Source organism: Rhinolophus sinicus, chromosome 17 (assembly GCF_057876585.1).
Source record: "Rhinolophus sinicus isolate RSI-liver-muscle chromosome 17, RSI-T2T, whole genome shotgun sequence".
NCBI lineage: Eukaryota > Metazoa > Chordata > Mammalia > Chiroptera > Rhinolophidae > Rhinolophus > Rhinolophus sinicus.
In genome coordinates, this window is record NC_142517.1 from 138,240,788 (window position 1) to 138,268,111 (window position 27,324).

Consider the following 27,324-nt stretch of genomic DNA (forward strand, 5'->3'; position numbering starts at 1 on the left):
CTAGCATGCATTGTTACGTAGCCCTCATGTAATGAACAGAGTACATGCCATAGTTTGTTCTTGCCTTGATGATTCTACACTGATGATCATCATTCATTGTGCTGTGGGAAGTTTGGTGATAGCCTCTGAGCCCGAAGACGGGAAGAGAGCCTAAGTGAACCTTTTGGTGAATTCCCCTCTGCTGTGGTTTGTTTGTTAAATGATATTCATACTCATTCTGCAGAAAGCCTTCTTCTCTCTGACTCCCTTTGGGTTGATGACGTAGTCCCTAGTTGCATATGTTCTCTGATTTTTAGTTATTTTTTTAGCTTGTGATCTATGGTTTTTGCTTCTTACCACCCAAATTTCTTAGGACAGAACTATGAGCACCTAAAAAAAGACAAACATCAAATTTTTTATGTAAAATCAAGCCAAATGTTCTTAAAACTTGAAGAGAACAGGGGTAAATCATTCTATGATGAAAAGATAGTTTCTTTTCCTGGTGATGAATTCAGAGCACCTTTTTTTCGGTGGGTTGATTGTTATTGCATAAGGAGAAGAGAACAGAAATGTGTTATATGGTAAATAGGCATTAACATGGATGATAATTTCATTAAAAAAATAAATTTTGACTAAGCAACAGTTTGTTCTATGTAACTTGAGAACAAGAAAGGGATCGTATATCTATGCTGAACCCAAACTGTCTTCTCTTAATGAGGATAGTAACACCAAGATGGTTACGATATAATACAGTATGAAAGATTTGTATTAAATATAAAGGTGAGAGTGACATCATAGGAATGGCAACAGCGGGGCACACGTTTTGATTTCTCCTCTGGATCTTATCACAAACAGGACATCTACAACCCATCAAAGGACTCTCTGCTCATCATGCAGAACACCTAAGAGACTCATGCAAGGATTACTTAAAGGTGGGCAAATTGGGCGAGCAAGGGAAGAGGAAAGGGAGTGGAGTGGACACGCGGCCCGCATCTGCAGCTGTGGGGACGCCACTGGCATCCGCAGCTGCAGAGACGCAGGGGATCCCAGGAACAGAGAACACAAAAGCTAGGAGGTTGGCTCTTTCCCTGCATCCCACAGCTGATCTCCCCCGCCGAGGGGGCAGCCAGTTGAGCCCTATGTCGGACAAAGGACACAAACTCCATACCTGGGCCCCTCCCCCCCTTTTCCAATCCTACCCCTGCCCTTCCAGAGATTTAAACTGGCCCCTGAACTGAGGAGTAGTGTCAGATTACAGAGGAGCCTTGGTGCTCAGGCTCTGGGAAGACCCACGTGCAGCTCTGACCCAGGGAAGAGGCTGGGAAGAGTGTGATTTTTGCTGGGCTAGGAGAGAAGAGACTCCTCCACCCACAGCCACCACCTTTTCTGGCCTGCAGGAAGAGTGTGACATGGCTGGGCTGGTAGAGAGAAGACCCCTCTATTCCCAGCCCCCACCCTTTCTGGCCTGCCTACGGCAGGGCAATTACAACTGCGGAGGCACTCCCAGGGATCAGCAGTAGGCAGCAGACACAGCTCTGGGCTTTCAGCAGCTCAGAAATCTCCTGCCCGCCACACACACACACACACACACACACACACACACACACACGGAAGAAGTGCCCTAAGACTCAGGAGAACTAGACACAGGGCTGGTGGTGCTACTTTTAGTGCTCATATGTTCAGACAAGAGCAGAAACTGCACTGACTTTGTAGAAACTCCCATCCAAACCCCTCAGTCCGACGCATCTAAATCTGCAGTCCCAACGTCACTCTGGGCACCAGGTGACCGGCTCTGCCTGCACAATACACAGAGGACTCTTTGGTACAGCAGAGGACAACCTGGAAATTACTTGGTGGGCTTAAGCCAAGACTGGTGCTGCTTTTTTTTTTCTTTTCTTTTTCTTTGTTTTGTTTTGTTTTGTCTTTATATCTTTGATATCTTTGCCTGTGTTGAGTGTGGGTTGTTGGCTGTTTTTACATGTGAATGTATTTGATTTTTTTCTTTCTTGTTGTTGTTGTTATTGTGCTTAGTGATTTGCTTTGTTCTGAAATTGCCCTACACCAAGGCCCAGCTTAAGAGGCACAAGATTCAACACACCCAGAGGTCAACTCCAGACCAAACCAGAGTACTACTTGGTATGACACACCCAGAGGGAATTCATTACAGGCGCAAGAGCCCATAGAGGACAAACCACATTTAAGTGGTCAAGCCTCATGCAGCAGAACACCCTGCGGTGGGCAGAGCCAAGTCTCACAACTAGTCAGCTTGGGAGTTAACCCCACCTACTCACAAGTGAAAAGCAATTAAAGATCTTCTTTAACAGGACAATATACACAACACAAGAGTCACCTTTGGAGCACACGCAGAGGAGAAGAATGAAGTAGTGCAAGTTAAATATAAAGGACACATACTACATAAGATAACCCAACAAGAACTAAGAACTCTAGGGGATCTAACTAATACATCGAAGCAAACACAGAGAGTCAGCCAGAATGGGGAAACAAAGAAATATGTCCCAAACAAAAGAACAGAAAAAACCTCCAGAAATGGAACCAAATGAAACAGAGGTAACCAACCTATCAGAGACGGAGTTCAGAAAACTGATGATAAGAATGTTTAAGGAGCTTAGAGACGACATAAAGAAGGATAGAGAAATCTTACTGAACAACCAGTTAGAACTAAAGAACACAATTAATGAAATAAAGAACTCGCTTGAAGGAATTAACAGCAGGTTAGATGAAGCAGAGGATCGAATCAGCGACTTAGAAGACAAGTTAGCAGAGATCACCCAAACGGAACAACAGAAAGAAGAAAAGAATTAAGAAAACAATGAAGATGGTTTAAGAGACCTCTGGGATAACATCAAGCGCAACAACATGCGCATCATAGGAACACCAGAAGGTGAAGAGAGGAAGCAAGGGATCGAGAACATATTTGAAGTAATAATGTCCGAAAACTTCCCTAACCTGATGAAGGAAACCAACATACAAGCCCAGGAAGTGCAGAGAGTTCCAACCAGGATAAACCCAAACAGGTCCACACCAAGACACATTATAGTTTAAATGGCAAAGGCTAAAGACAAAGAGAGAATCCTAAAAGCAGCAAGAGAAAGACAGAGGGTTATATACAAGGGAACTCCCACAAGACTATCAAATGACTTTTCTACAGAAACATTGAAGGCCACGAGGGAGTGGCAGGAGATACTCAAAGTGATGGAAAACAAAGGCCTACAACCTAGATTGCTTTATTCAGCAAGGCTATCATTTAAAGTTGATGGAGAGACAAAGAGCTTTCCAGAAAAGAATAAGCTAAAGGAATTTATTACCACCAAGCCAGCATTGCAAGAAATACTAAAAGGACTTCTGTAAACAGAAGAAAGATGAAAACAATCTAACTACAAATTTAAAAATGGCAATAACTATGTACCTATCAATAATCACTTTAAATGTAAACGGATTAAATGCTCCAATCAAGAGACATAGGGTGGCTGAGTGGGTAAGAAAGCAAGACCCTTGTATATGCTGTATACAAGAGACTCACCTCAGATCAAAAGACACACACAGGCTGAAAGTGAAGGGTTGGAGTAAGATATTTCATGCAGATGGAAATGAGAAAAAAGCTGGAGCTGCAATACTTATATCTGACAAAATAGACTTTAAAATGAAGAACATATTAAAAGACAAAGATGGGCACTATATAATAATAAAGGGATCGATCCGACAAGAGGACATAACCCTAGTAAACATCTATGCACCCAACATAGGAGCACCTAAATATATAAAACAGATATTGACTGACATAAAGACAGAGATCAACAGTAACACTATCATAAAAGGGGACTTCAACACACCTCTGACAACAAGGGACAGGTCTTCCAGACAGAAAATCAATATGGAAACAACAGCCTTCAATGACACATTGGACCACTTGGATTTAATCGATATTTTCAGAGCATTTCACCCCAAAGCTGCAGAATACATGTTCTTCTCAAGCGCACATGGAACATTTTCCAAGATAGACCATATGTTAGGCCACAAAACAAGTCTTGATAAATCTAAGAAAATTGAAATCATACCAATTGTCTTCTCTGACCACAGTGCTATGAAATTAGAAATGAACTACAGGAAAAAAACTGGAAGACACACAAATTCATGGAGGCTGAATAACATGTTACTAAATAATGAATGGGTCAACCAGGAGATCAAGGAAGAAATCAAAAGATATCTTGAGACAAACGAAAATGAAAACATGACAACCCAAAATCTATGGGATGCCGCGAAAGCAGTCCTAAGAGGGAAATTCATAGCATTGCAGACCTACCTACAGAAACAAGAAAAATCACAAATCAACAGTTTATCTTCACACTTAAGGGATATGGAAAAAGAACAGCAAAATAAGCCCAAAGGGAGTACAAGGAAGGCGATAATAAAGATCAGAGCAGAAATAAATGAAATAGAAACCAGAAAAACAATACAAAAGATCAATGAATCCAAGAGTTGGTTCTTAGAGAAGATAAACAAAATCGACAAACCTTTAGCCAGACTCATTAAAAAAAAGAGAGAGAAGACCCAAATTAATAAAATCAGAAATGAAAGAGGAGAAGTGACAACAGACACCGCAGAAATACAAAAAAATTTAAGAAATCACTACGAGCAATGATACGCCAACAAATGTGACAATCTGGAAGAAACTGACAATTTTCTAGAGGCATACAACCTTCCAAGGCTAACTCGAGAAGAAACAGAAAACCTGAATAGACTGATTACCACCAGGGAAATTGAATCAGTAATCAACAATCTCCCAACAAATAAAAGCCCTGGACCAGATGGCTTTACAGGTGAATTTTACAAAATGTTCAAAAAAGAATTATCACCTATTCTCCTCAAGCTTTTCCAAAAAATCCAGAAGGAGGGAAGGCTCCCAAACACTTTTTACAAAGCCACTATCACCCTGATCCCCAAATCAGACAAAGACACCACAAAAAAGAAAGTTGCCGATATCGCTAATGAACATAGATGCAAAAATCCTCAACAAAGTATTAGCAAACAGAGTTCAGCAATACATTAAAAAGATCATACACCATGATCAAATGGGATTCATCGCTGGTATGCAAGGGTGGTTCAACATCTGCAAATCAATTAATGTGATACACCACATTAACAAAATGAAAAATAAAAATCACATGATCATATCAATAGATGCAGAAAAAGCATTTGATGAAATCCAGCAGCGATTTATGGTAAAAACCCTTAAGAAAGTGGGAATAGAGGGATCATATCTCAACATAATAAAGGCCATATATGATAAACCCACAGCTAACATCATACTCAATGGGGAAAAGCTAAAGCCATTCCCCTTAAGATCAGGAACAAGGCAAGGTTGCCCACTATCTCCACTTCTATTCAACATAATGCTGGAAGTTCTAGCCACAGCCATCAGACAAGAAAAAGAAATAACAGGTATCCAAATCGGTAAGGAGGAAGTAAAATTGTCATTATATGCAGATGACATGATACTATATATAGAGAACCCTAAAGACTCCACCAAGAAACTATTAAAGCTGATAGATGAATTTAGTAAAGTAGCAGGATACAAAATGCCTATGTGGCCATTTAATCTATGACAATGGAAGCAAGATTGTACGGTGGGGTAAAGACAGTCTATTCAATAAATGGTGCTGGGAAACCTGGACAGACACGTGCAAAAAAAATGAAGCTGGACCACCTCCTTACACCATATACAAAAATGAATTCAAAATGGCTGAAAGACTTAAATGTAAGATCTGAAACCATAAAATTCCTAGAAGAAAATACAGGAAGAAACTTCACAGACATTACCCGGAGTAAGATTTTTACTGCTATATCCCCTCGTGCGAGGGAAGTAAGAGAAAAAATAAACATGTGGGATTACATCAAACTAAAAAGCTTTTTCACAGCAAAGGAAACCATCAATAAAACAAAAAGGGATCCTACTGAATGGGGAAAGATATTTGCCAATGATATATCTGATAAGGGGTTAATATCACAAATTTATAACAAACTCACTCAACTCAACTCCAAAAAAACAAACAACCCAATTGAAAAATGGGCAGAGGACATGAAGAGACATTTTTCTAAAAAGGACATACAGATGGCAAACAGACATATGAAAAAATGCTCAAACTCACTAATCATTAGAGAAATGCAAATAAAAACCACAATGAGATACCACCTCACCCCAGTCAAAATGGCTATCATCAATAAATCAACAAACAACAAGTGTTGGCGTGGATGTGAAGAAAAGGGAACCCTTGTGCACTGTTGGTGGGATTGCAGATTGATGCAGCCACTATGGAAAGCAGTATGGAAGTATCTCAAAAATCTGAAAATGGAACTACCTTATGATCCAGCAATTCCACTCCTAGGTATCTATCCGGAGAAATCCAAAACTCTAATTCAAAAAACTTTATGCACTCCTATGTTTATTGCAGCACTATTCACAATAGCCAAGATATGGAAACAACCAAAATGCCCATTGGTAGACGACTGCATTAAGAAACTGTGGTACATTTATACAATGGAGTATTACGCAGCCATAAAGAACAAAGAAATCTTACCATTTGCAACAAAATGGATGGACCTAGAGAACATTATGTTAAGTGAAATAAGTCAGACAGAGAAACACAAATACCATATGATCTCACTTATATGTGAAATCTAAAGAAAAGAATAAGTGAATGAACTAATCAGAGACAGTTTTGGAGACACAGAGGAAAAACAGGGTTGCTAGATTGGAGGGGAGGTGGGGATAAGAGGGGAAGTGAGGGGATTAGAAACCAGTCAGTAACCACAAGATGGCCACGGGGTTTTGAAAATTAATTTGGGGAATGTAATCAATAATGTTGTAAAGATTCTGTAGGGTATCCGATGGACACTTGTCTCATTAGGGAGATCACCTCAGGGATGCTGTAGATGCCTGATCACTGCAGTGTACACCTGAAGCTGAAGCTGAACAATAATGAATGTCAATTACAAGTTTGTATGTATATGTGTGTGTGTGTGTGTGTGTGTGTGTGTGTGTGTGTATATGTATGTACTGACAAGAAGCGGAGTACAGCATTAGGAATAGAGACAGTGGAAATGTAATAGCTCTGTGTGATGTCAGAGGGATAGTGGATGGGGGAAGGGGGGTTCACATAGTGTGAGGGATATAAAAGATAAACGTCTAGTATTACTTTGTCTTGTGCACCTGAAACTAATAATAAATAAATAAATTAATTAATTAATTAATAACATAAAGGTGATTTCTTCATAATGAGCGGTGTTTAACATTGGAATGATGTATCAAAAGGTTTTCTTTTATAGTACAATGATTTTTGTAATTTTTTTAAATGGCATGCAAAGGAAACATATTTTTGCATTCATTTTGAAGCACCAAAATAATCATTAGCAAATATGGGTATGTTTGAATTTGTAAAAGCAAAACAAAACTTTTCTTCTTCTGTTTCAGGCCTAGATTAATATTCAAAATGACAGTACCCACTTACCCACTTTATGATTTCACAGAACATAGGCAGTAGTTTACTAATATGTCTAACACTAACAGGTTCTCAAAATATCTGAGAAATATGACCACATGTGGTAAGAAGATTAAGGTGTTTTCTGGCAACCCCCGTCAAAAGCAGAACTTGACTGCAGAAAACAAAGTTTTCGGTGGGGAGCCATGGGGGCTGCCTTCTGTCCTATCAATCCACAAATTCTCAAATTACAAATCTGCTGTTGTTTTCTAACACATCTGCTTTGCAAGTAAAATAGTGTTTTCTTTAATAAGAATTCTTCAAAAAGCCCTTAGGCTCCTAGCCTTTGTTTGTGCAGCCTGAGAGTTTTCATTTAAAGTGTTCACACTGTTTTTAAAAATCCCCATTTTTGTTTCTAAAATAGTGAGGCAAAATCCATAAGCCTCTGTTATGGCTTCACATGTGAGCTACATGGAAAAGATGGAGAGAAGCGTGCAGAGAAATTCTGAAGTTTTCAATAAAGGAGATTACTCCAAATGACCGACATGGTTTTATTCCCTCCTTTGCTGTCAAAAATGTAGGAAGGAGGGAAGCATAGATGCTTTGTATTAATAAAATAATCCCTATACCTGGGATGTGTAATCCCCTATGAAACTCCAAAAAAACAAACAAGGTAGAATCCGCTCTTGTTTACTCTGTGGCACCTCTGACAATCCAGTATTGTGGAAAATAGGAACAGAGAGGGAAATGATCCCAGAAATGCATGAAGTTCTTTCCGAATGACCACAGCAAGATTGATACCTGATGTCCTGTATGGTGACTGAGTGGACCTGAAGCCCAGAGAAAGCACATATTTCTCAGGCTAAAGTATACGTGCTTCAATTTGCTCCAAGTCCAAACTTAAACTCCTAAGGATATAGCATCCATTCACCCCCTCCTTAAAAAAATAAATAAAGGGATAAATTCCTCAGGTCTCTATTGGAAACACATACATTTGATCTTACATCAATTATGAGTAAATATAATGAAAAAATTAAAACTCTTTTATTTCAAAATATAATGGAACTGAGAGGGAAGGCAAGTGACAAATACATATAAGTATCAGGCCGTGAGAACCTGAGTGTCTATCTGTCGTCACCTTTAATACAACTCAATGTGATTTGAAGCAGATGACATCCATTTTGATACTCCTTGCTCATGCCTCCCAATTGCAATTTGCTTTAGAAGACGTGATCCTTTTCAAAGATAAGATAACTCACTATATTTCTACAGTATATATTCTTATGTGGTCTAATTTGTTGGAAGCACGGATAATCCAGTTATATGAAAATCATGGATACTCAGGACCAAATCCTGTAGAGGAGACATTGTCAGAAAGCAAGTTGCAAATTCCTCAGATGCTCTGATTTCATAAGATGGAGACTTGCACAAAGGTCTGGAAATACATAATTCCCTAGTTTTACCTGGCCTTGCCTTTATGACAGTTACATGATTTATAGTAGGCTGCAGGACTGCTCCTTTTTCCCCTCCATCCCGCACCCATAGCAGCACAGAGTTCTGTGTGAAATATGCCTCCTTGAAATGCACAGTAAAATTTCCTTAATTTTCAATCTAATCTATATTCTTTAACATAGACTAGCCTTCCCTTGCAATATGTCCTAGTTTTGAGTCTCATATTTTTGAGATCATATTTATCTTCTGATAAGCTACGGGCTGAATATTTGTATTCCTTCAAAACTCATATGTTGAAATCCTAACTCCCAATGTGATGGCATTAGGAGGTGGGGCCTTAGGGAGGTGATGAAGTCATGAGGGTGGAGCCCTCAAGAATGGAATTAGTGCCCTTATAAAAGAGACCCCAGCGTGCTCCCAGCCCCTCCCATCAGGTGAGGACACAGCGAGAAGACAACCATCTATGAACCAGGAAGCAGGCCTTCATCAGACACTGAATCTGCCAGAGCCTTGATCTTAGACTTCCAGACGCCAGAACTGTGAGAATAACTTTCTGTTGTGGATTAGCCACCCAGTCTATAGTATTCTGTCACAGCAGCCCAAACAGGCTAAGACATCATATTAATATGGCAAAATCTGTTTGTTGACCACCGATCATCTGGCAGGCCTGGATGCCTTCAGTACCGAAGGAGCTGGTGTATATACCCCAGCAGCAAAGAAAGGTTTGGTCCACGAAAAGGATCCAGTCAGGGGGCTCTCAGAAAGATAGCTATTGAAATGTTCCCTGGTCACATAAGCTTAAAGACAGTACAAGTGTATGAGAAAGGGTTTAGATGTTTATTGTCTTCCACTAGGTGAATGTGGCTCACGGACAGGCCCTGGTGAAGGGCGTGACATTTACCTTCGTCTGCTGTCATTTATAATTTCTGCGAAAACTGGGTTATGCATTTCCCTATATTCTTGAACAGAATTTATGGGCTACCATTTACTCTCTCTTAATAAAATCACAGTCATCCTTTTGATGTACAAGCTGTACAATCAAGGAGAAATGTCTGCAGGGGATCTTCAATGTGCAGAGTTGCCTGCCCTGGCATAGCATGGCTCCAGGCGGCTATGCTTTTTCACTTCTCATATATTTTTTAATAGTTTATCTCTCTCCTCCCTTGTTGTCAAGCTGTCAGTCACCTGTCACTTTTTACTGCTGTCAGTGAGCCTGCCTTTATCGCACCCCCAATTTGATGCTGTTAATCGGCTGTCAGCTGAAAAATCAGATAATCAAGACCTCTGAAATTGCATTTACAATAAGTGGTGTGCTGAGCACTGGATGGAGATTTTGAGATATGAGTTCCAGTTCCTGTTCTGTCTTTACCTTAGCTGTGTGATTACCAGAAGACACTGAACTTCTCTGAGCCTGTGCTTTCATCCATAAAGTGAGGAGCAGAATGTGTGTGTGTGTGTGTGTGTGAGAGAGAGAGAGAGAGAGAGAGAAAGATTTTATTCAGACTTGAATCCTAAGTTTTTATGGCTATCAAAAAGAACATATGAAACTTTTCTGTCAGTTAATAGAATGCAGGGTGGGGTATCACTTACCCTTTAATTATAAAATTCAAGCCTGTGTTTCAGTCATCACTGTATTTAAACTCAATCTTCTGAATTCACTACTGTCTCCTTAAAATGCTTTTCCCTTTGTTCCACTGGATAATTCTCTCGTTGTTGATGTGCTGATTCTTTTATCTTTTATTTTAATTTCAATCCTGGGCTCTTCCTCTACTAATGCCTTCAGTATTAAGAATGCCAAAGGCCAGCCAAATTTTAAAGGTCCGGTTAACAATAAGAAACCAGCAACAAGCCTGAGAAGCAGCAACCTATACATCCTAGAAGCCAACTGAAGAATATATCATAGTGTGTCTGCTGATATGTTAAGAAGAGGACTAATAATTGACCACAGGATACAGGCATGGAAGTCATAGGTGACCTTGACAAAAACAATTTCAGTGAAATAGCTTTAAGAGAGAACAGTAGGAATGAAACTGGAAACAAGTGCAAACAACTCTTTCAAGGAATTTTGCTCCTAAGAAAAATAAAGAAGTGATACAGTAGCCAAAAGGAGAAGTGGAATCAAGAGAGAATTTTTTTTAACAAATAAAATTTTATAAACAACCAAAATTAACTCATATATAAAATAAAAAGAATTTGTTAACTGAGAAAAAAGAGAGAATTTTTTTAAAGATGTAAAACAAATAGCATTTTTTATGCTAATAAGAATGATCCAGAAGAGGAAAACTGACCATGCAGCACAGAGAAGGAAAAATTGCTAGAACAATAAATAGTCTTTAGGTATGTGAGAAGGATGGGCTCTGGCAAGAAGCGGAGAAAAGGAAGAGCCTTAGACGGAAGCAAGGTCAGTCTACCCACAGTAGCAGGTGTGAAGGTGGAGATTGTGCACCGAAGCACCAGCTGGGTAGATGTGGTGGCGGCAGCACTTAGAAATTCTCATCTGAGTGCTTCTATTTTCTCAGTCATGACCCAAGAATGAAGGTAGAAGACTTGGTATTGGAAGTTTATAAAGAACAATGCATGATTAGTTATCTAGAAGTGGGGAACTGTGATATGTGTGTCGTGAATTCAGAGTAGACTAATAAGTATGGCTGGGCAGTCTCTCCTAATCCAGTATGAAGGAAAAGGAGCAAAAGGTTTGAAGGTGTATGCAACAGAGTAAGTATGATGATAGAATATGGAAATTAAGCTGGAGAAAGAAGGAGGAAAATCAGGGCAAGAGAAAAATGCAAGTTAGGAGTTGGCTCAATCAGTGGATGGCAAGTACTAGTGAGGCCAAAAGACTGAGTCAGGGTGATAAAGAGAATAAATAAATGAACCTCTTTATTTACATGAGGCTGCTCCTTTGGCAGAGCGCATGTCTATTTTCACGTGTTGATTAAGACAGGGCAGAGAGGAAGACAGTCCTTTCTATTGAAGTAGCAATAAATGTGGTAGGTTATAAAACAATGGAGGTGGAGGTTTTAGTAAGATGAATTCAACCTTATTGGGGGTCTATTATGTGCCAGGCACTGTATTTGTTTTGGCACTTGGCACGCATTAATTCATTTAGTTACTACATCATGCCAATGAGGTGATAAGATAAATATAATCAAAATAGATAAATAAATAAATGCATACATACATACATACATACATACATACATACATACATACATAAATTAGACCTAAGCTCAGGGTCATTCCATTTACACAGGTCACAGTGCTCGGAAGTGGGGATCAAGAGTCAAACACATACATTTGTGACTACAGTGTTTAAGAGCTTTCCCATCCCCAAATGTTTAATACCTGTAATTAAATACTTTCAAGTGAATATTCTTTCTACTGTTGTTCTGGTCTTTGAGATGGAGGCAATAGGGGGGTGAGGAGGACATTAGGTAACAGCATGTGTCCCAAGTCCAATATTACTCAGTTCCCATGTGGCAGACAGCTATCAACTTTATAGAGCCAAATATAGTTTTGTTGAAATATGGCTTTTCCCTTCCCTGATTAATACCCATTATATTATATTATATGTTATGATAACACATGGTAGTAATAATTTAATTGTATCTTCTGCTTTGTTTTTACTTAAATTCACTTTTGCCATGACCATATCATATTTGTATAAGGGAGAAAGATATAAGTATTCAAAAATTGCTTTTTTTTTAAATCACCTTGGTTATTTTGTATTTTTCAACATTTCAACAAAATAATACTCTTTTAAGACTGCAGGCATTAGAATGATTGTCATTCATGCAAATAATCACTTACTTACACTATATGAGTTTAGGTTGGATAAAGCAAATTACTATTTGAAAATCATTCAAATAACACTCTGGGCTAAGACCTTGGTTATGAATGTTATCTTGGACACAATATTTCTTAACCTTCTTCCATTTAGCTAGTTGTATTTATGGTAATACAGTCCAAATTAATAAACTATTCAATTGCCACAGGTATATTAAACATATGATGTTGGAGTAATATATGCAAATGAACTTAAAACATTATTTATTTGGAATTATATAGCAGCAATAATTAAGATGTGCTATAACCATCTATTTGCCTTAAAGATGTGTATTTTCACTATATATTATGAGAAAAGCTTAAAAACATGTCATAAAATAAGGTTCATATTTTTAAAATATGATCTAAAGTATAAACTTGTTCGATCTAATCATGGATCTAAAGGTTCATAACAACTATATTTTCAGAAGTTGAGATTCTCTCATCATACATAAGAAAATTGTCTTTATACAAATACATCTTATATATACATAAACATATATACCTGAAAATCAATTGTTATCTCAGTTTCACTTAGCTTGATAGTTTTCAAATCTGCAAATATCATTAAATGTTTTACAAATGACATATAGTGACAGGAAGCTGGGACGGTAAAAACAAAGTTGAATCAAAATTCATAGGGTCTAAACTTTAATCCAGTCTGTAACAATAACCAGCAGTGTGAGTGAAAGCCAGTCTCTGCTTCTCTAGGCCTGTTTTCTGAACTCTGTAAAGTAAGGATTGGGCAAGGTAGTCTCACTTAAATTTTATGACTCACTAACTTGATTTGGTATTAGGCAAATTTTTCTTCAAGGAAATATTAACTAGTAAGATACTCAAATTACTCAGCGGTAGGGGTGTGGATTAGGACAACTGTCCCCACAGCAAAATGGGGCCGAACTCAGTAAGTCCAGAACACAGAGAAGAATGCTGACCTCCAGCGTAACACGTTCGAACATTAAATTGTTTCCTGCCTTCATTTCAAGGATGGGGAAGAAACAGCTGTCCCTGAACTCTTTTTAAGGACATAGTCAGTTACAAAACAGCAGCATCCCCAGCTAGTATGAATTCCACTGAAGTAAACTTACTATTCACAAGGGAGAAATATTCCTGGTGGTAGTAAAAACAATTTTGCTAGGTTTAATCAAAAGTGAAAAGGAATTCTAGAATGTTCCCTTTGAGCCACATCATCCGTTGCTAATTCAGGGTGGGCCCAGCAACAAGGGTAATAAAAAATGTCCTTAGTAACCGAGAAAGAGAAATAGCAATTAAGTGCATTTGTGACCCAGTATAGAGGACCTAACTCTTTATTAAGATAATAGAGATAATTTTTTAAAAATGGAAGAAAGAAAAAGATAGAAAATAGCATGGGAAATGAAAGTTAACCCAAGCAGTGAAATGTAACACTGATTTACTTAAAACTGTTATTCTAATACATATAAACCAATAGGTATAAACTGAATGCAAAGACTAAGAATATGTTTGACGATAACTTCTTTAATAAAACAACAAATAAAGAAACAAAACAGTAAGTGTTAAAAGCCAAAATAGCTTGCTTTGGCAAACAAATAAATAAGGGAAAATAAAGGAAGATCTCAGTATCAGAACTAACCATTCAGTGATAGGTTGGACAAATGATTATTTAAAATCTTTGCAAATCCCAGCGTAGGGAAATAGAACTTGATTCTCTAATTAACGATGTTTATGCTGAGAAGTTAAAATTGCTAAGATGAACACCAATCTCTATACATTTGGGACATAATTTGACACAATATTGAAAATAGAGTCAAACATACTGACCTGCTCACATCAGGAAACCTTAAGGGAAAGTAAATAACTTGGCACTTGGGTCTGATGATGCTTTCCAGGTCCTTGGGTCTGTGATCAGGAATCAGCTTCATAAATTTTCCAATATTAGTGAGAAATGACTCCATATTAAAAACCGAGTTGAATACCACCACATCAGCTACCAGGCTGAAAGAAGAAAAGATGAATGCAAATGATGAGCCCACATCATTCAGTTATTTGTTATAAGCCTAAGACCTTCATATTAATCAGAGTTTGTACTCTACCTGGGCTTTGAAAGAACTCTCCACTTCCATAAGTAGTCATAAAAATGCCTTTAGTGGATAAGTTAGTCTCATTAGTATCATACCATGGGAAGTTAGATTGTTGACATCAGGGAGGAAAGGCAGAGGAGGAATTACACGATTTCATAGGATTCTGAGGCTTCACTCCAAAGTCTAATTCTCCACAATGCCAGGAACTTTCTATATTGTCAACAACAATAAGTACAGTGAGAACTTTTTCTTTGTGGCCTAACCACCCATGTTGTATTTCTATGTCAGTGATGGATAGTGTTTGGTACCATACCACTGAGAACAGAACGTATGCCACACTTCTCACTACCTTCAAGGAGACTCATTCAGATAAAGCAATTTCATACTAGGGCATACCTTCAAAATACGTGATTGAAGTCTATTTCTTGTTTTAACCCTTGCTTGAAAAAACTGTTAAGTTTTTAAAAAATTCTGGGGCAATACAGGAGGGATTATATGGCATCTCTACAAATAACTTATTTCACTATTATGGTATATTTGGAGTATTCAGAGAAGTAGAAGGAATTGGTGGAAATGGATTCGGAAATCCTTATCACTAGGGCCTACTGAGTACATAAAGGAATGTATTATAAAGAACCACAACACCATTGACCTTCAGAATTAAAATAAATATAATATTGGCTATTGCTTTTGATGAAAATACTTTGTTCCTCTTTACAGTATCTTTTTAAATAAAAATAATAAAAAATACAAATGTATCATAAGTACATGAGCAGTTTCAGAATTGCCTATAACATTTTTTTTGGAAACCAATGAACACAAAGATAATCATGGGTGAGCTGGGTAAAATCTGAATATGTAGTATGTTTCCTTTATGAGTCAAAAAACTAATTTAATAAATCATTGCTTTGATTTTTTTAAATGGCCCTCTTTGCTTTAAGCAATGATTCAGTGTCTCAGTATCACTGGATCTCAATAAAACGCATACAAATGTATACAAGATCCGATAGAAAAAAGTTTTATTTCACCTTAAAAATGATAGATCAAGAAAACTGAAAAGATATGTAAGTCCATAATACTGCAAAATACAAATGAATAAGCAGAGCTTATAGAGTAAGAATGCATGCCATACCAAATCCTCAGTTTAGTTTAATTCATATTTACTGGGACCGCCAAAGTTCTTATTATTAATGCATAGTGGAATGAAAAATCAACAAAAGAAATGTTGACCTTCAACTCCTATGCCTCCCCCATAAAATTACTTTTCCGTACAAGTATTTTTTTAGTTGTGACCTAGTGTAAATTTGGGGGTAAGGGTGATTACAACATGGATACGACAAAAGAATGTCACAGAAGTGCTGACACAACACCAAGCAATAAGGAAGCCAATATCATAATATACCAAAAGTTGAGGGATGTTTTACAGCTAGTCTGTTTTCACCATATGTCACATATTGTAATAGCGACCCACAGGTCATAATATATAGTTCGACATGTGTTCATAAGTCAGAGGGTTAGTGAAACCTCTATTTAAGGTGAGTGCTTATGTCACTCATCTCTACGGTCCTTAACTGCCACACAGTCAAGAAAGAAATTTGACAGTGCCAACAAAAGCAGAAGTCAGCAAGAAAACTAAAGAAACATTTGAGGAAGCAGGAGTCATACTTTTCAGAGAATCTGAACAGAACCACTTTTTGACACTCTTATTTTTCCTCTGGACAACTATGAAGCTTTTTTTTTGTTTTTCTCATTAACAAGCCAACCAATGATCAATTCTACTTCTTTCTCTGCAAGCTTGTCTATCAGTTTACCCTCTTGAGAAGAGCAATGCTGAAAAATCATGTACTAGTTTTTATAGTCTCATTCCCTATGAGCAAAAACAATCTTTTATGAAAGAGAGAGATGAGGGGCAGTAAGCTAATTTTTTTTTTACATATCTGTCCTCACAGGGCATGCAACCCAACTACTTACATTCTTAAAAACGCAGTCTATGCTAAATTAAAGATCCAAGATAGTTTACAGAAATATTCTTTTTCATGCATTTCCTCCCTGATATGAGTGAGTGTAACTTCCATTAACTTTAAAGCCACCCATAAAGGGAAAAATAGGCTTAATTTTTTTTTCCCCAGTTATTTCTCAAGGGTAATAAACACACACTATCTGAGGAAAAGAATGATGCTAATTCAAGAAATCAAAAGAATATTACAAATGTTTTCCATATTGATAAAGCACAAAATGATTTTATTTTTGTTTTTAAAACATATTTCCCTTCTCTGTTTCAATATAAAATAAAGTATTTTAATTTTATTATGAAATTTTAAAACGGTTGTTTTTTTATGAGACATTTGACGTGAAGCAGTTCCACTCTATTTTGATAGCACTGCTACTTCACAATTGAAGCAGCTTGTAAAAATTATTGCAGGAAAACATTTACAAAATGCTCAAAACACAGAAGTATTACCATATAGCTGCTTTTCTATGTCAACTAAACTATGGGATATACTTGCAAGAGTTGAGAGTCTATTTAAACGCATCATCGATTCCAATAGCTGATAACTATTTTAAAAGGTGAGTAAAAAGTACCCAATCACAGCCAAACTGATTCCATTTGATGGTTGCAGTTATGTGAATAGGATCCAACAGCAAAGCCGTTTCAGAGTTGTTATTAACTTCTTTCATTAACTAAGCTTCAGAAGATATACTTTGTTGAAGTAACAATAGAGAAGAACCATCACCTTTGAAATGTCATGGTATTTTAAAGCTGTGCAATTTCAGAAGACTCAATGAGGGGAAAAAAAAAAAACTACCTAAAGATTCATTTTTCCATAGTTTTCTCTTACAAACAATAAAAAAGGACTAAAACCCCTTGCTCCATTATGCCTTATTTTTTGTTTATGCCTCTGAAAATTTCTATTTTGGTTTTAGCTGGATATACTGAAAGTGGTTACCAAATAAGAGCTGACTAAGTGCCCTTTCCAAACAATAGATCATACAATCAAAGGGTGAAAAGGTTCCTGTCAACACTTTGATTCCATTTTGAATGTTATAGAAAAGTTTGACAATTAGTGCAACATATAATTAGATTGTTACATATATGTATTTTATAAAAGGATTAGCTGTGATATATACCTATATATACTGCAGAGGCACAAGTAATTACTTCCAAGGAAGGTATATTTAAACATTTGTACCTACTTTAAGGTGTTTTTAAATAAGTGTACAGGTCTCCACATTTAAAAGCTAACAACCATTTATAAAGAAAAAGGTAGCAAAGGACTAAATATAATGATACAATCTATACCTACCATGAGAGAATTTGGTTGTATCCATATTGGAAATCCCTCTCCTTACATTTCTTGACAGGATATACCAATTGGTTCTCGTGGAAGTACAGAATCTTTTTCAATTTCCCAAGGTCAGACCGAAGGGCAACCAGTTCAGTCAGGTTAAGCACAGAGCTTGCAAAGAGGATCCTAGGAAATAAGGAAATTAGGGTTTACTGTCCTGAGGAAGCTTGAAGGGGTCACCCTTTGCCCTTCTCTCCTCTTCCGTCCTCTTCCTCCAGAAAAACATATCCCCTATAGGGACACATCAATAGTTAAGACTTAATACCATGTAGCAGCCTTCTAAGTTTTGATCTCTTAAAAAGCAGCTGCTATGAACTATAAAAGCCCTGAATCTCATTGGTCTGCTCAGCTCACTTACTGAGATGCACACACACACAGAAAAAAACAGCTGGATGGATTTTATTGAAAAAGGCAAGAAAAGCTCTACCTGAAGGACAAATGGAACAAAGATAAGGCTGACTGGGGAATACTTTGCTTGCCAGTTTCATTACGCTTTACTTCTTTATGCAATCAACTACTGAAATTCAATATACAAGCAGGAATGGCACATGTTCATGTTACGACATAATCCCTTTTGATTTACGCAATAGTCTTAACTTAGTGTGGTCTTTTTCTCTTGGCATGTTTTCTCACCATCCCTCCCCACTTTTTTAACTATTCTGAAATATTTCTGTTTTGTGTTTTTTAATGTTTTCTTCTACGCTACTGGACTGCTAATGGCACCAGATATACAATCTGCAAAACCTTATATAAAACATAAATATATAAAACAAAAAACGAAGAAAGCCTGATTTCATTTCTTTGGGATGCAGGGGAGGAAACTGAATGCTTCACCTCTCCATGTTTATAAATGTAACTGTTAATTCGCTTATTCCACAAACATCTACTAAATGCCTATGTGCCAGGGTCTAACAGGAAAAACAGAAAAGAAGAACAAGAAAGCCCACCAGGATGCATGATGCCTGTAATAATGATATACACAAAATATCAAAGGAACAAACAGAGAGGAGGAGTAAGTGGAACTACCTGGAAATGTTTCACTAATGAGGTGCCTACCACATATGGACACAAAAGAGGGATAAACTACAGTCTCTAAGCAGCTGAGTACATTTAGATGGCACCATTTTGATGGAATGCCACCTTTATAACATAATGTAGCATCACTTGACCCTTACAGCTTTAATTCCCATTCTAAAAAATGAGGTTCAAGAAGGTTAAGCGTTTTTTCTCGAATCACACAAGCAAGGACTCCTATTCTTGGTCATCTAAGCCCGAACTGCTTTCCATTATGCCAGGGACATGAATTGGTTTTGGACAACTTACATTGCAAATGTATTTTTCTGTACTTAATAAATACAAAATATCATCCTTGTTATTACCATGATTACGATTACTATAAATTCTCACTCGCTGACAAGCCAAATGGCTAACTTCAGGTGTTTATATGATCTGCGGTACTAGCCTTTCACATAAGAAGAATGATTACATAATAACTGCATAGATCACAAATAGGAATTCAAGTGTCTTCTTCATGGGCTAAAAAAGGCATGTAAGACCAAAAGCAATGATCTCTCTTTTAAACTCACATTGCTGCATTAATGTTATAGTTTATTACTCTAAAGTAAAAAAATATTACCAAGGAGATGCATTTATTTACTTTTCTATTTGTACCCAACTGAAGCAGATAGAAAAATTATGGTCAGAAAATGTCCTATTTTAAGCAAAAATATTCCCACCACCACTACCAGATATAAGACTTTCTAGAACTTAGATTGCAAGTTCTGAAATATGAAGATACTTGCTTATCTGCAAATCTTATCCTTAGAAGAAAGAACAAGAAAACATTAATCTGTCAATTGATATTTTCCTCAAAAGAAAATGGATGGCAGCACGTGGGTCTACTTACTGGGTAATTCTCCCTCCTCTCCTTCTATCCCCACCCCCAACATATACACTATTGCAAGCAATGACTCATTCCTCATCATTAAGGCCTGAGCAAGCTCATTGTTTTTCACATACAAGGCAGAAAAAGTCATAAAATGGAGCCCCTATGTTACTTATTAATTGCAAAGAAAAAAATGGTACCTTTATAATGGAGAAATCTGGTAGACATTAACTTATCCAAGTGATCAAACTTCATATGATCAATAATGGGACAAAGTGATGTCATGTATTTCTCAATGTGACACACTGAGCAAGATACAAATCACCTATGTAGTATTCCCAGCAAAAATGCCTGATCTGAATTTGGTCAAAACAACTGGACTGGCTCCAAGGTCAATGTCATAAAAGAAAGAAAAAATTAGATTAAAGGAAAATGAAGAGACCCCCAAAACAAAATGTCACACTAGATACTAGTTGGGGGAAAAAATAGCTATAAAGTACATTATAGGAACAATAGGGAAACTCTGAATATGGGCTGAATATAGATTGTAAATTTTTATCAATCTTAAATTTCTTAAGTGTAATAATTTTATGGGCTTTATATAGGAGAATACCTTCACTCTTAGGAGACATGTTGAATTACTTACACGTGAAGAGTCATGATGTCTGCAACTAATTCTTAAATAATTCAGTCAAAAGGCTACTAATAACAACAAATATTCATATGTCTATATTTACACAAGAAATAAAAAATGTGCAAAATATTAAGAATTGATGAATTAAATGGTATATTGTAATTCATTGATCTAGTCTTGTAGAACTTTGTTAAGTTATACATAATTTGAGGGGAATACGCATCAAATGGCATTAAGTAAGAGGGAAAACTATGCTGCATTCCATAAACCATCAAGCCATCATATATGTACTTCTACTCATAATCCAAATGTTAATTTCCTACGTGAGAATTATCCTCAGGGTGGACCATCTGTAGCAAACGTTTAACCAAGGCGAGCCCTTCACTCTACTCCTACCACTCACCTCTCCATATCCTACCTACCAGCTGATCTATAATCAAGGACTCCAAACCTAAAGTTTAGATTTCCAAATAAAACCTCCCAAACGAAAGAATGCAATATATTCAGAAGTGAAATGGCACTAATTTTCACTATATTAACCGTTGGGGACTGCCCACACCAACACTTCCTTCAGTTTGTTCAATCATTAATAGGAAATTCATTGTATTTTTATTACTAATCTTGAAATATTAATAGTCCTCATACTTCTGAACTGTGGAAATTATTTCTATCACTAGTAAAACATTTCTCTGTGTCTTCACTTGTAAAATGGTAGTTAAATTGGACAATAAGCAACTCCTCAAATAGTTCAATGACACCCAAAAATAAGTAATGAATACGCCCACAAAAGGAATACAGGTCTGATTTATAGGCAATTTCTATTTTTCCACCTTCCATCAGGGGAAAAAAAAAGTTTCTAATAATACAATGAATGACATCATTCAATCAGTAGCTAATCCCTAGGCTCCCAGTGTTCATCTTGCCTCAGGTGTGATTTAAGCAATAAATCCTAACAAGGTAAGCTTTATCATCCCACACTGTGTGTCTGGCAGGAAAGGCCACAAGGTGATAGCAAAAACCACTAGGAACAAGATAATTCCTGACAGCTGCTGCTGGAGTACAAGTTAAATTGAACAGTTTATCTCAGCATGAAGATGTTATAAGGTTTTACGTTTAATATTTTTAAATTAACATAAAACCCAGAGAAAGCAGTTGGGCAATCTTTCACAAACACGACATACTACAATCACTGTATAAGCTGGATTAGTACTTATTACCATGCTACTACAGAATTAAGCTGTTTTTAGACGGCCAAAGAGCTTTAAATTGCAACTTTTGTCTCTGTAAGAGAAACCTGTATTTAAAATGTCTGCTAAATTCAAATTAACGTCTACATCGTTAACTTACCATCTTACCAAAAGCATAAGTAAGCTGTTATTATGATAGTCTAACCAAAACAGCTCTGTCCTGCAAGCATATTAACACCTTCCTATGTATTGGGTATTGTATCCATAAGCACATTTCCATTGCTTGCAATGCACAGTATATCTGTAATTTGAGTCATCTTGGGTTAAAAAATATAAAATAATTCAACCCAGTGAAATTCAAGATTAGAGATTTTATTCTTTTCTTGCTCCGTTTGAATAAACTAGTTGCTTTCCTTTCACCCTGCTCTCCTAATATGTGAAAAGGGAGGCTGACACACACTCAGGCACTGTAGGAGTGTGGTCACTATTTCCTAGAAGCACACTTTTATATCGTAAATGGTGTGGAAAGGCAGTGAAATGAGAAACAGAGGACAGGCATGCAGTATTCCAACCACCACTACGTCCAATCTAGAAATTTTCCTTCATGGACTAGGTTATCTCACTCTTGCCCCATTAAATCTTTTCAGTAGCCCCCTACCCACCCACCAACAACCATTTATCACAAATCAGGGATACAGTACACAATTTAACACAGATACTAGTTGGGTTTTTATTCGGACTTAAACCATGCCTTGCAGGGTTTCAGGAGGCCTTGGACAAATGAGTCAATTCCATTCTTCCAGCTGTCACTTTGCTCAGTACCTCAACTCCCATCTAGATGCATATGCCTCAGCCTCATCACCAAAGTCCTTCTTCTTTGGTTGCCTATCTTGAGTTCCTGTTCCTTGAAAGGTTCTCTCCAGGATTCTCGATTCTGTACTTTCTGGGATATAGTATTTTTATGATGAGGGACATGTCCTATACCTGTACGGTTGAAGATAGTAGTGACTGGCCACATATGGCTATCGAGCACTTGAAATGTAGCTAGTGCAACTGAGGAACTAAATTTTAAATTTACTTACATTTGATTAACGTAAGCGTAAATTAAGTAGCCATAGAGTAAAGGCTACTGTGTGGAAAGCACAACTCTGGGTGGACCAGCTTTCTTTAACCCAACATTGTACCCATGGTACCTGAATACATGTCCTCACTTAATTGATTTTCTTGCACAGGTCCCTGATCTACTTCTGAAAACCTAATTTCTAGTTACTCAGGACTAGCTGTGTTTCACCTACCAGGCTCTCCAATTCTGGAATGGCACTATTTCTTTTTTCCGTTTGCTAACTAGATAATACATGTTCATTACAGAAATGTTTTAAGTACAAAAAGTATAAAGTAAGAGACTATCACCCACTACCACCCCAAAAAGAGATAGCCACTATTTGCATTCCAATGATCATTTAGCCCATATATGTTGAGCATAATTATTTGCAAGGTACTAGGCTAAATGATGAACATAAAATGGAAAACAAAGTAGCTGAGGCAAGAAGAAAATCGGCAGGTTGAGGAACTAAATAAAGACCAAGGAGGCTGGAGCAATTTGTTCAATGAGAAAATAGCCAGAAAAGAGGCTGAGGAAATCAGTGGGCCTTTGTAAGTCATGCAAATAATTTTGGATTTTATGGTAAGAACAATGGGTAGAGACTGAAGGATTTTAGGTAGGGAAAATACAAAATTATACATGTATCTTGAGTATAATTACTTTTTTTCTTTTTCCTTTGTAATATACATACCTGTATAGTTTTATTTTTTGCTTTCAACACTTAACATGTTGTATTCGTATGTTAAAACCATTTCTAAAACATGACTTTTAATAGATTGAATAACATATGCCATAACATCCCCAACTGGGACATGCTTTTTATATTCATATATCTATAAATAAGCTTTAAGTTTTTCATTGTATAATCTCTTGTATTTCTATTACATTTGTGCATGTATTTCATGAGATTGTTTTATTTTTTTTTTTTAATCAGAAACTTTACTCTCACTAGCATATGGAAAAAAGACTTTGTAAGGAATCATTTTGGAAGAAGGAGGGACAGTAAGGAGAGGAGGAAAGAAATGGTGGTGGCTTGGACTAGGGTGACACACTGGAGCTGATGAGCAGTGGTCTGACTGTGTGAGCGGGGAACATTGTCAGGGTTCGCTGATGAAGTAGATATGAGAAGTGAAAAAGAGCAGTGCTACCTTTTCCTTCACTGTTTCACTTCCAAAGTGTGTAGATAGTGTTTCAATGTAACAGGAGCTCAATAATACATACAGGCATAAATGAAAATTACTCCCAAACGTTTCAAAAGTCTTCAGCTTAAATACATATATATATATTTTTTTAATTTGTAAAATCTGTGAAGAAAGATAACTGAGTTCTAATAGTCATTAAGCATTGATATACAAAATTCATTTTAACGCAATATGCTTTAGTTGTCAGCTACTTCATCTTAATTAGAACATTTTTACTACACATTGAAATGCTATGGATTTTCAAAAACCCTCAAGAACACTGAATAACATTGTTTCCATTTGCTAAAACAATTAAAAACACAAGATTAAAGTCTTATCTAAAAGAAAAGGAAATGTAGTCATTTAATTTCCTAGGTTCTTGTGATGGGTAATGTACAGGCTGTTAAAATAGAGTATCCAGTTTCCCAAAAGCTGTCCCATCAATTAATCAGGCAGTTTTGCTTTTCCCCACCATGTCATGTTCCTTTCCAGTGTTTATCACGGTGGCCTGGAGAGCACTGTGTAAAGAACACTTGCTCAGAAGGCATGGAATTAAGGTCTATAGGTACCTGCCACTGAGCAATATCTCTAACTGGTTACTTAACATCTATCCACTCTGCAGTCATCAGCACTCTGACCAGCTCTATGGATGCATAAAGAGACAACTTACATGATACCGGTTGAGCTTTTTTACTAAAGCTGTCACTGAAATGCAGGCATCTCAAATTACTCCAGCAACCTCTCAAGTCTTTGAATTCTTGGTGTCTGGCATAATGCTTAATCCATAAGATACTCAATAATTCTGTTTGTAAGAACAAAGGATGAAACGGGAGGGAAGAATAGACCTAAGTATTGTAAAATATCTATAAATAAATTGAAATCTTTACTGTGCACGCTTAAATATTTTTTATGTATTTTTGGACTAGAATTCATTATTAAGATTATTCTTATAAGATACAAAGTAATATGAACTATTCAAAACATATATAGATAAACTTGTTTTAGATATTGTATTAATAAGTCAATAAATCAAATATTGTCAAATCTCTTGACAAACTAAGAAGTACAAGATAGCATTCCTGTTGTAACAGAGCAGACAACATAATTGGTAAAAGGACCAGAAACACAGGAAACATTAAATAACACTAAAAAAGATAGCTATTAATATCAGCTCTATGCTACACCCAAAATGCCCCAAAGCAGTATAAGCCTGGTTGAGAATGAAGGGAGAGTCACTAACCATTCTCAGTTCGGAGGAAGAAGTGAAAACGAAGAGCAGAGGAAGCATCAAGTTGACTGAGGGTAGCAGGAGAAGCCTGGGTCCTGAGGTTTTGGGTCTGGAAGGATCAGTGCTATTTAAATAAGTCAGAGAGGAGGAAGAGTTGGCTAAAGTTTAGGGTTTGAAAAAAATAAGTAATCAGACAAAATTGGAAAGGTAGTCTTCCATCAGATCTCGAGGTACACAAACACAGGGTAAGAAGTTGGTGAAGTTTCTACTTTATCTACTGGCAATATAGAGATCCATTGTACATTTCTTATACTAACAATGCTTTTGTTTCCCATGCCCAAGGAGATATATCAGGGGAAAAAAACAAAAACAAAAAACACTAAGAGCAATATCAGAGATTACCACCTATGTTTTCTTCTAGGAGTTTTATGGTTTCTGGTCTTACATTTAAGTCTTTAATCCATTTTGAGTTTATTCTTGTATATGGTGTAAGAAGGTGGTCCCTATTCATTTTTTTGCATGGATCTGTCCAATCTTCCCAACACCATTTATTAAATAGACTGTCTTTACCTTACTGTATGTTCTTTCCTCCTTTGTCATAGATTAAATGACCAAGAAGGTGTGAGTTTATTTCTGGACTCTCTCTATTCTGTTCCATTGATCTATGTGTCTGTTTTTATGGCAGTATCATGCAGTTTTGATTATTATAGTCTTGTAATATACTTTGATATCAGGCAACATGATACCTCCAATTTTGTTATTCGTTCTCAAGAATATTTGGAGTCTTTTGTGGTTCAATACAAATTTTAAGATTATTAGTTCCAGTTCGGTGAAAAATGCCATTGGTATTTTGATAGAGATTGCATGAAGTCTATAGATTGCTTTGGGTAGTGTGGATACTACCCAATGATGTTAATTCTTCCTAGCCATGAGCTTGGTATATGTTTTCATTTATTTGTATCTTCTTCAATTTCTTCTTTCACTGTCACATCGTTTTGCAAGTACAGGTCTTTTACCTCCTTGGTTAAATTTAGTCCTACTTTTTTTTTTTTTTTAATGCAATTGTAAATGGGATTGTTTTCTTAATTTCTCTTTCTGATAGTTCATTATTAGTGTATAAAAATACAATCAATTTCTGAATATTAATTTTGTATCCTGCAACATTCCTAAATTTATTTGTCTGTTCTAATAAGTTTTTGGTGGAATCTTTTGGGTTCTTTATATATAGTATCACATCATCTGCAAATAATGAGTTTTACTTCTTCCTTTCCAATTTGGATGCCTTTTATTTATTTTTCTTGTCTGATAGCTGTGACTAGGATTTCCGATATTATGTTGAATAAAAATGACAGTGGGCATTCTTGTCTTCTTCCTGATCTAAGGAGAACACTTTTAGCTTTTTTCCATTGAGTATGATGTTAGCTGTGGGTTTGTCATGTATGGCTTTTATTATGTTGATGTATGTTCCCTCTATTCCGACTTTGCTGAGAGCTTTTCTCATAAATGAATGTTGGATTTTGTGAAATGCTTTTTCTGCATCATCTGTTAATATGATCATATGATTTTTACCTTTCATTTTGTTTATGTGATGTATCAACGTTAATTGATTTGCGGATATTGAACTAGGCTTGCATCACAGGAATAAATCCTACTTAATCATGGTGTATAATCTTTTTAATGTGCTTCTGTATTCAGGTTGCTAATATTTTCTTGAGGATTTTTGCATCATGTTCACCAGGGATATTGACCTATAGTTTTCTTTTTTTTTTTTTTTGGAATGTCTTTATCTGGTTCTGGAATCAGGGTAATGGTGGCGTCATAAAATGATCTTGGGAGTTTTCCCTCCTCCTGAATTTTTTGGAATAGTTTGAGAATGATGGGTGTCAATTCTTCTTTGAATACTTGGTAAAATTCACCTGTGAAGCCATCTGGTCCAGTACTTTTGTTT

The 27,324-nt window shown here is 36.6% G+C and overlaps 1 protein-coding gene across 11 annotated transcripts in view; it reads right to left on the reverse strand.

Annotated features, from left to right (window-relative positions):
• Positions 1–27,324, reverse strand: part of QTMAN (queuosine-tRNA mannosyltransferase) — a 363,467-nt gene that overhangs the window by 169,851 nt on the left and 166,292 nt on the right. For 9 of the 11 annotated variants that reach the window (XM_074335850.2, XM_074335875.2, XM_074335844.2 and 6 more), the window contains 2 exons: positions 18,118–18,285; positions 14,553–14,726 (listed from right to left, as the gene is read on the reverse strand). In XM_074335850.2, the coding sequence (XP_074191951.1) occupies positions 14,553–14,726; positions 18,118–18,285 (342 nt within the window). Of the gene's footprint in view, positions 1–14,552; positions 14,727–18,117; positions 18,286–24,818; positions 24,842–25,388; positions 25,501–27,324 lie in introns of those variants that run through there. The other 2 variants (XM_074335878.2, XM_074335858.2) reach the window with 2 other exon arrangements.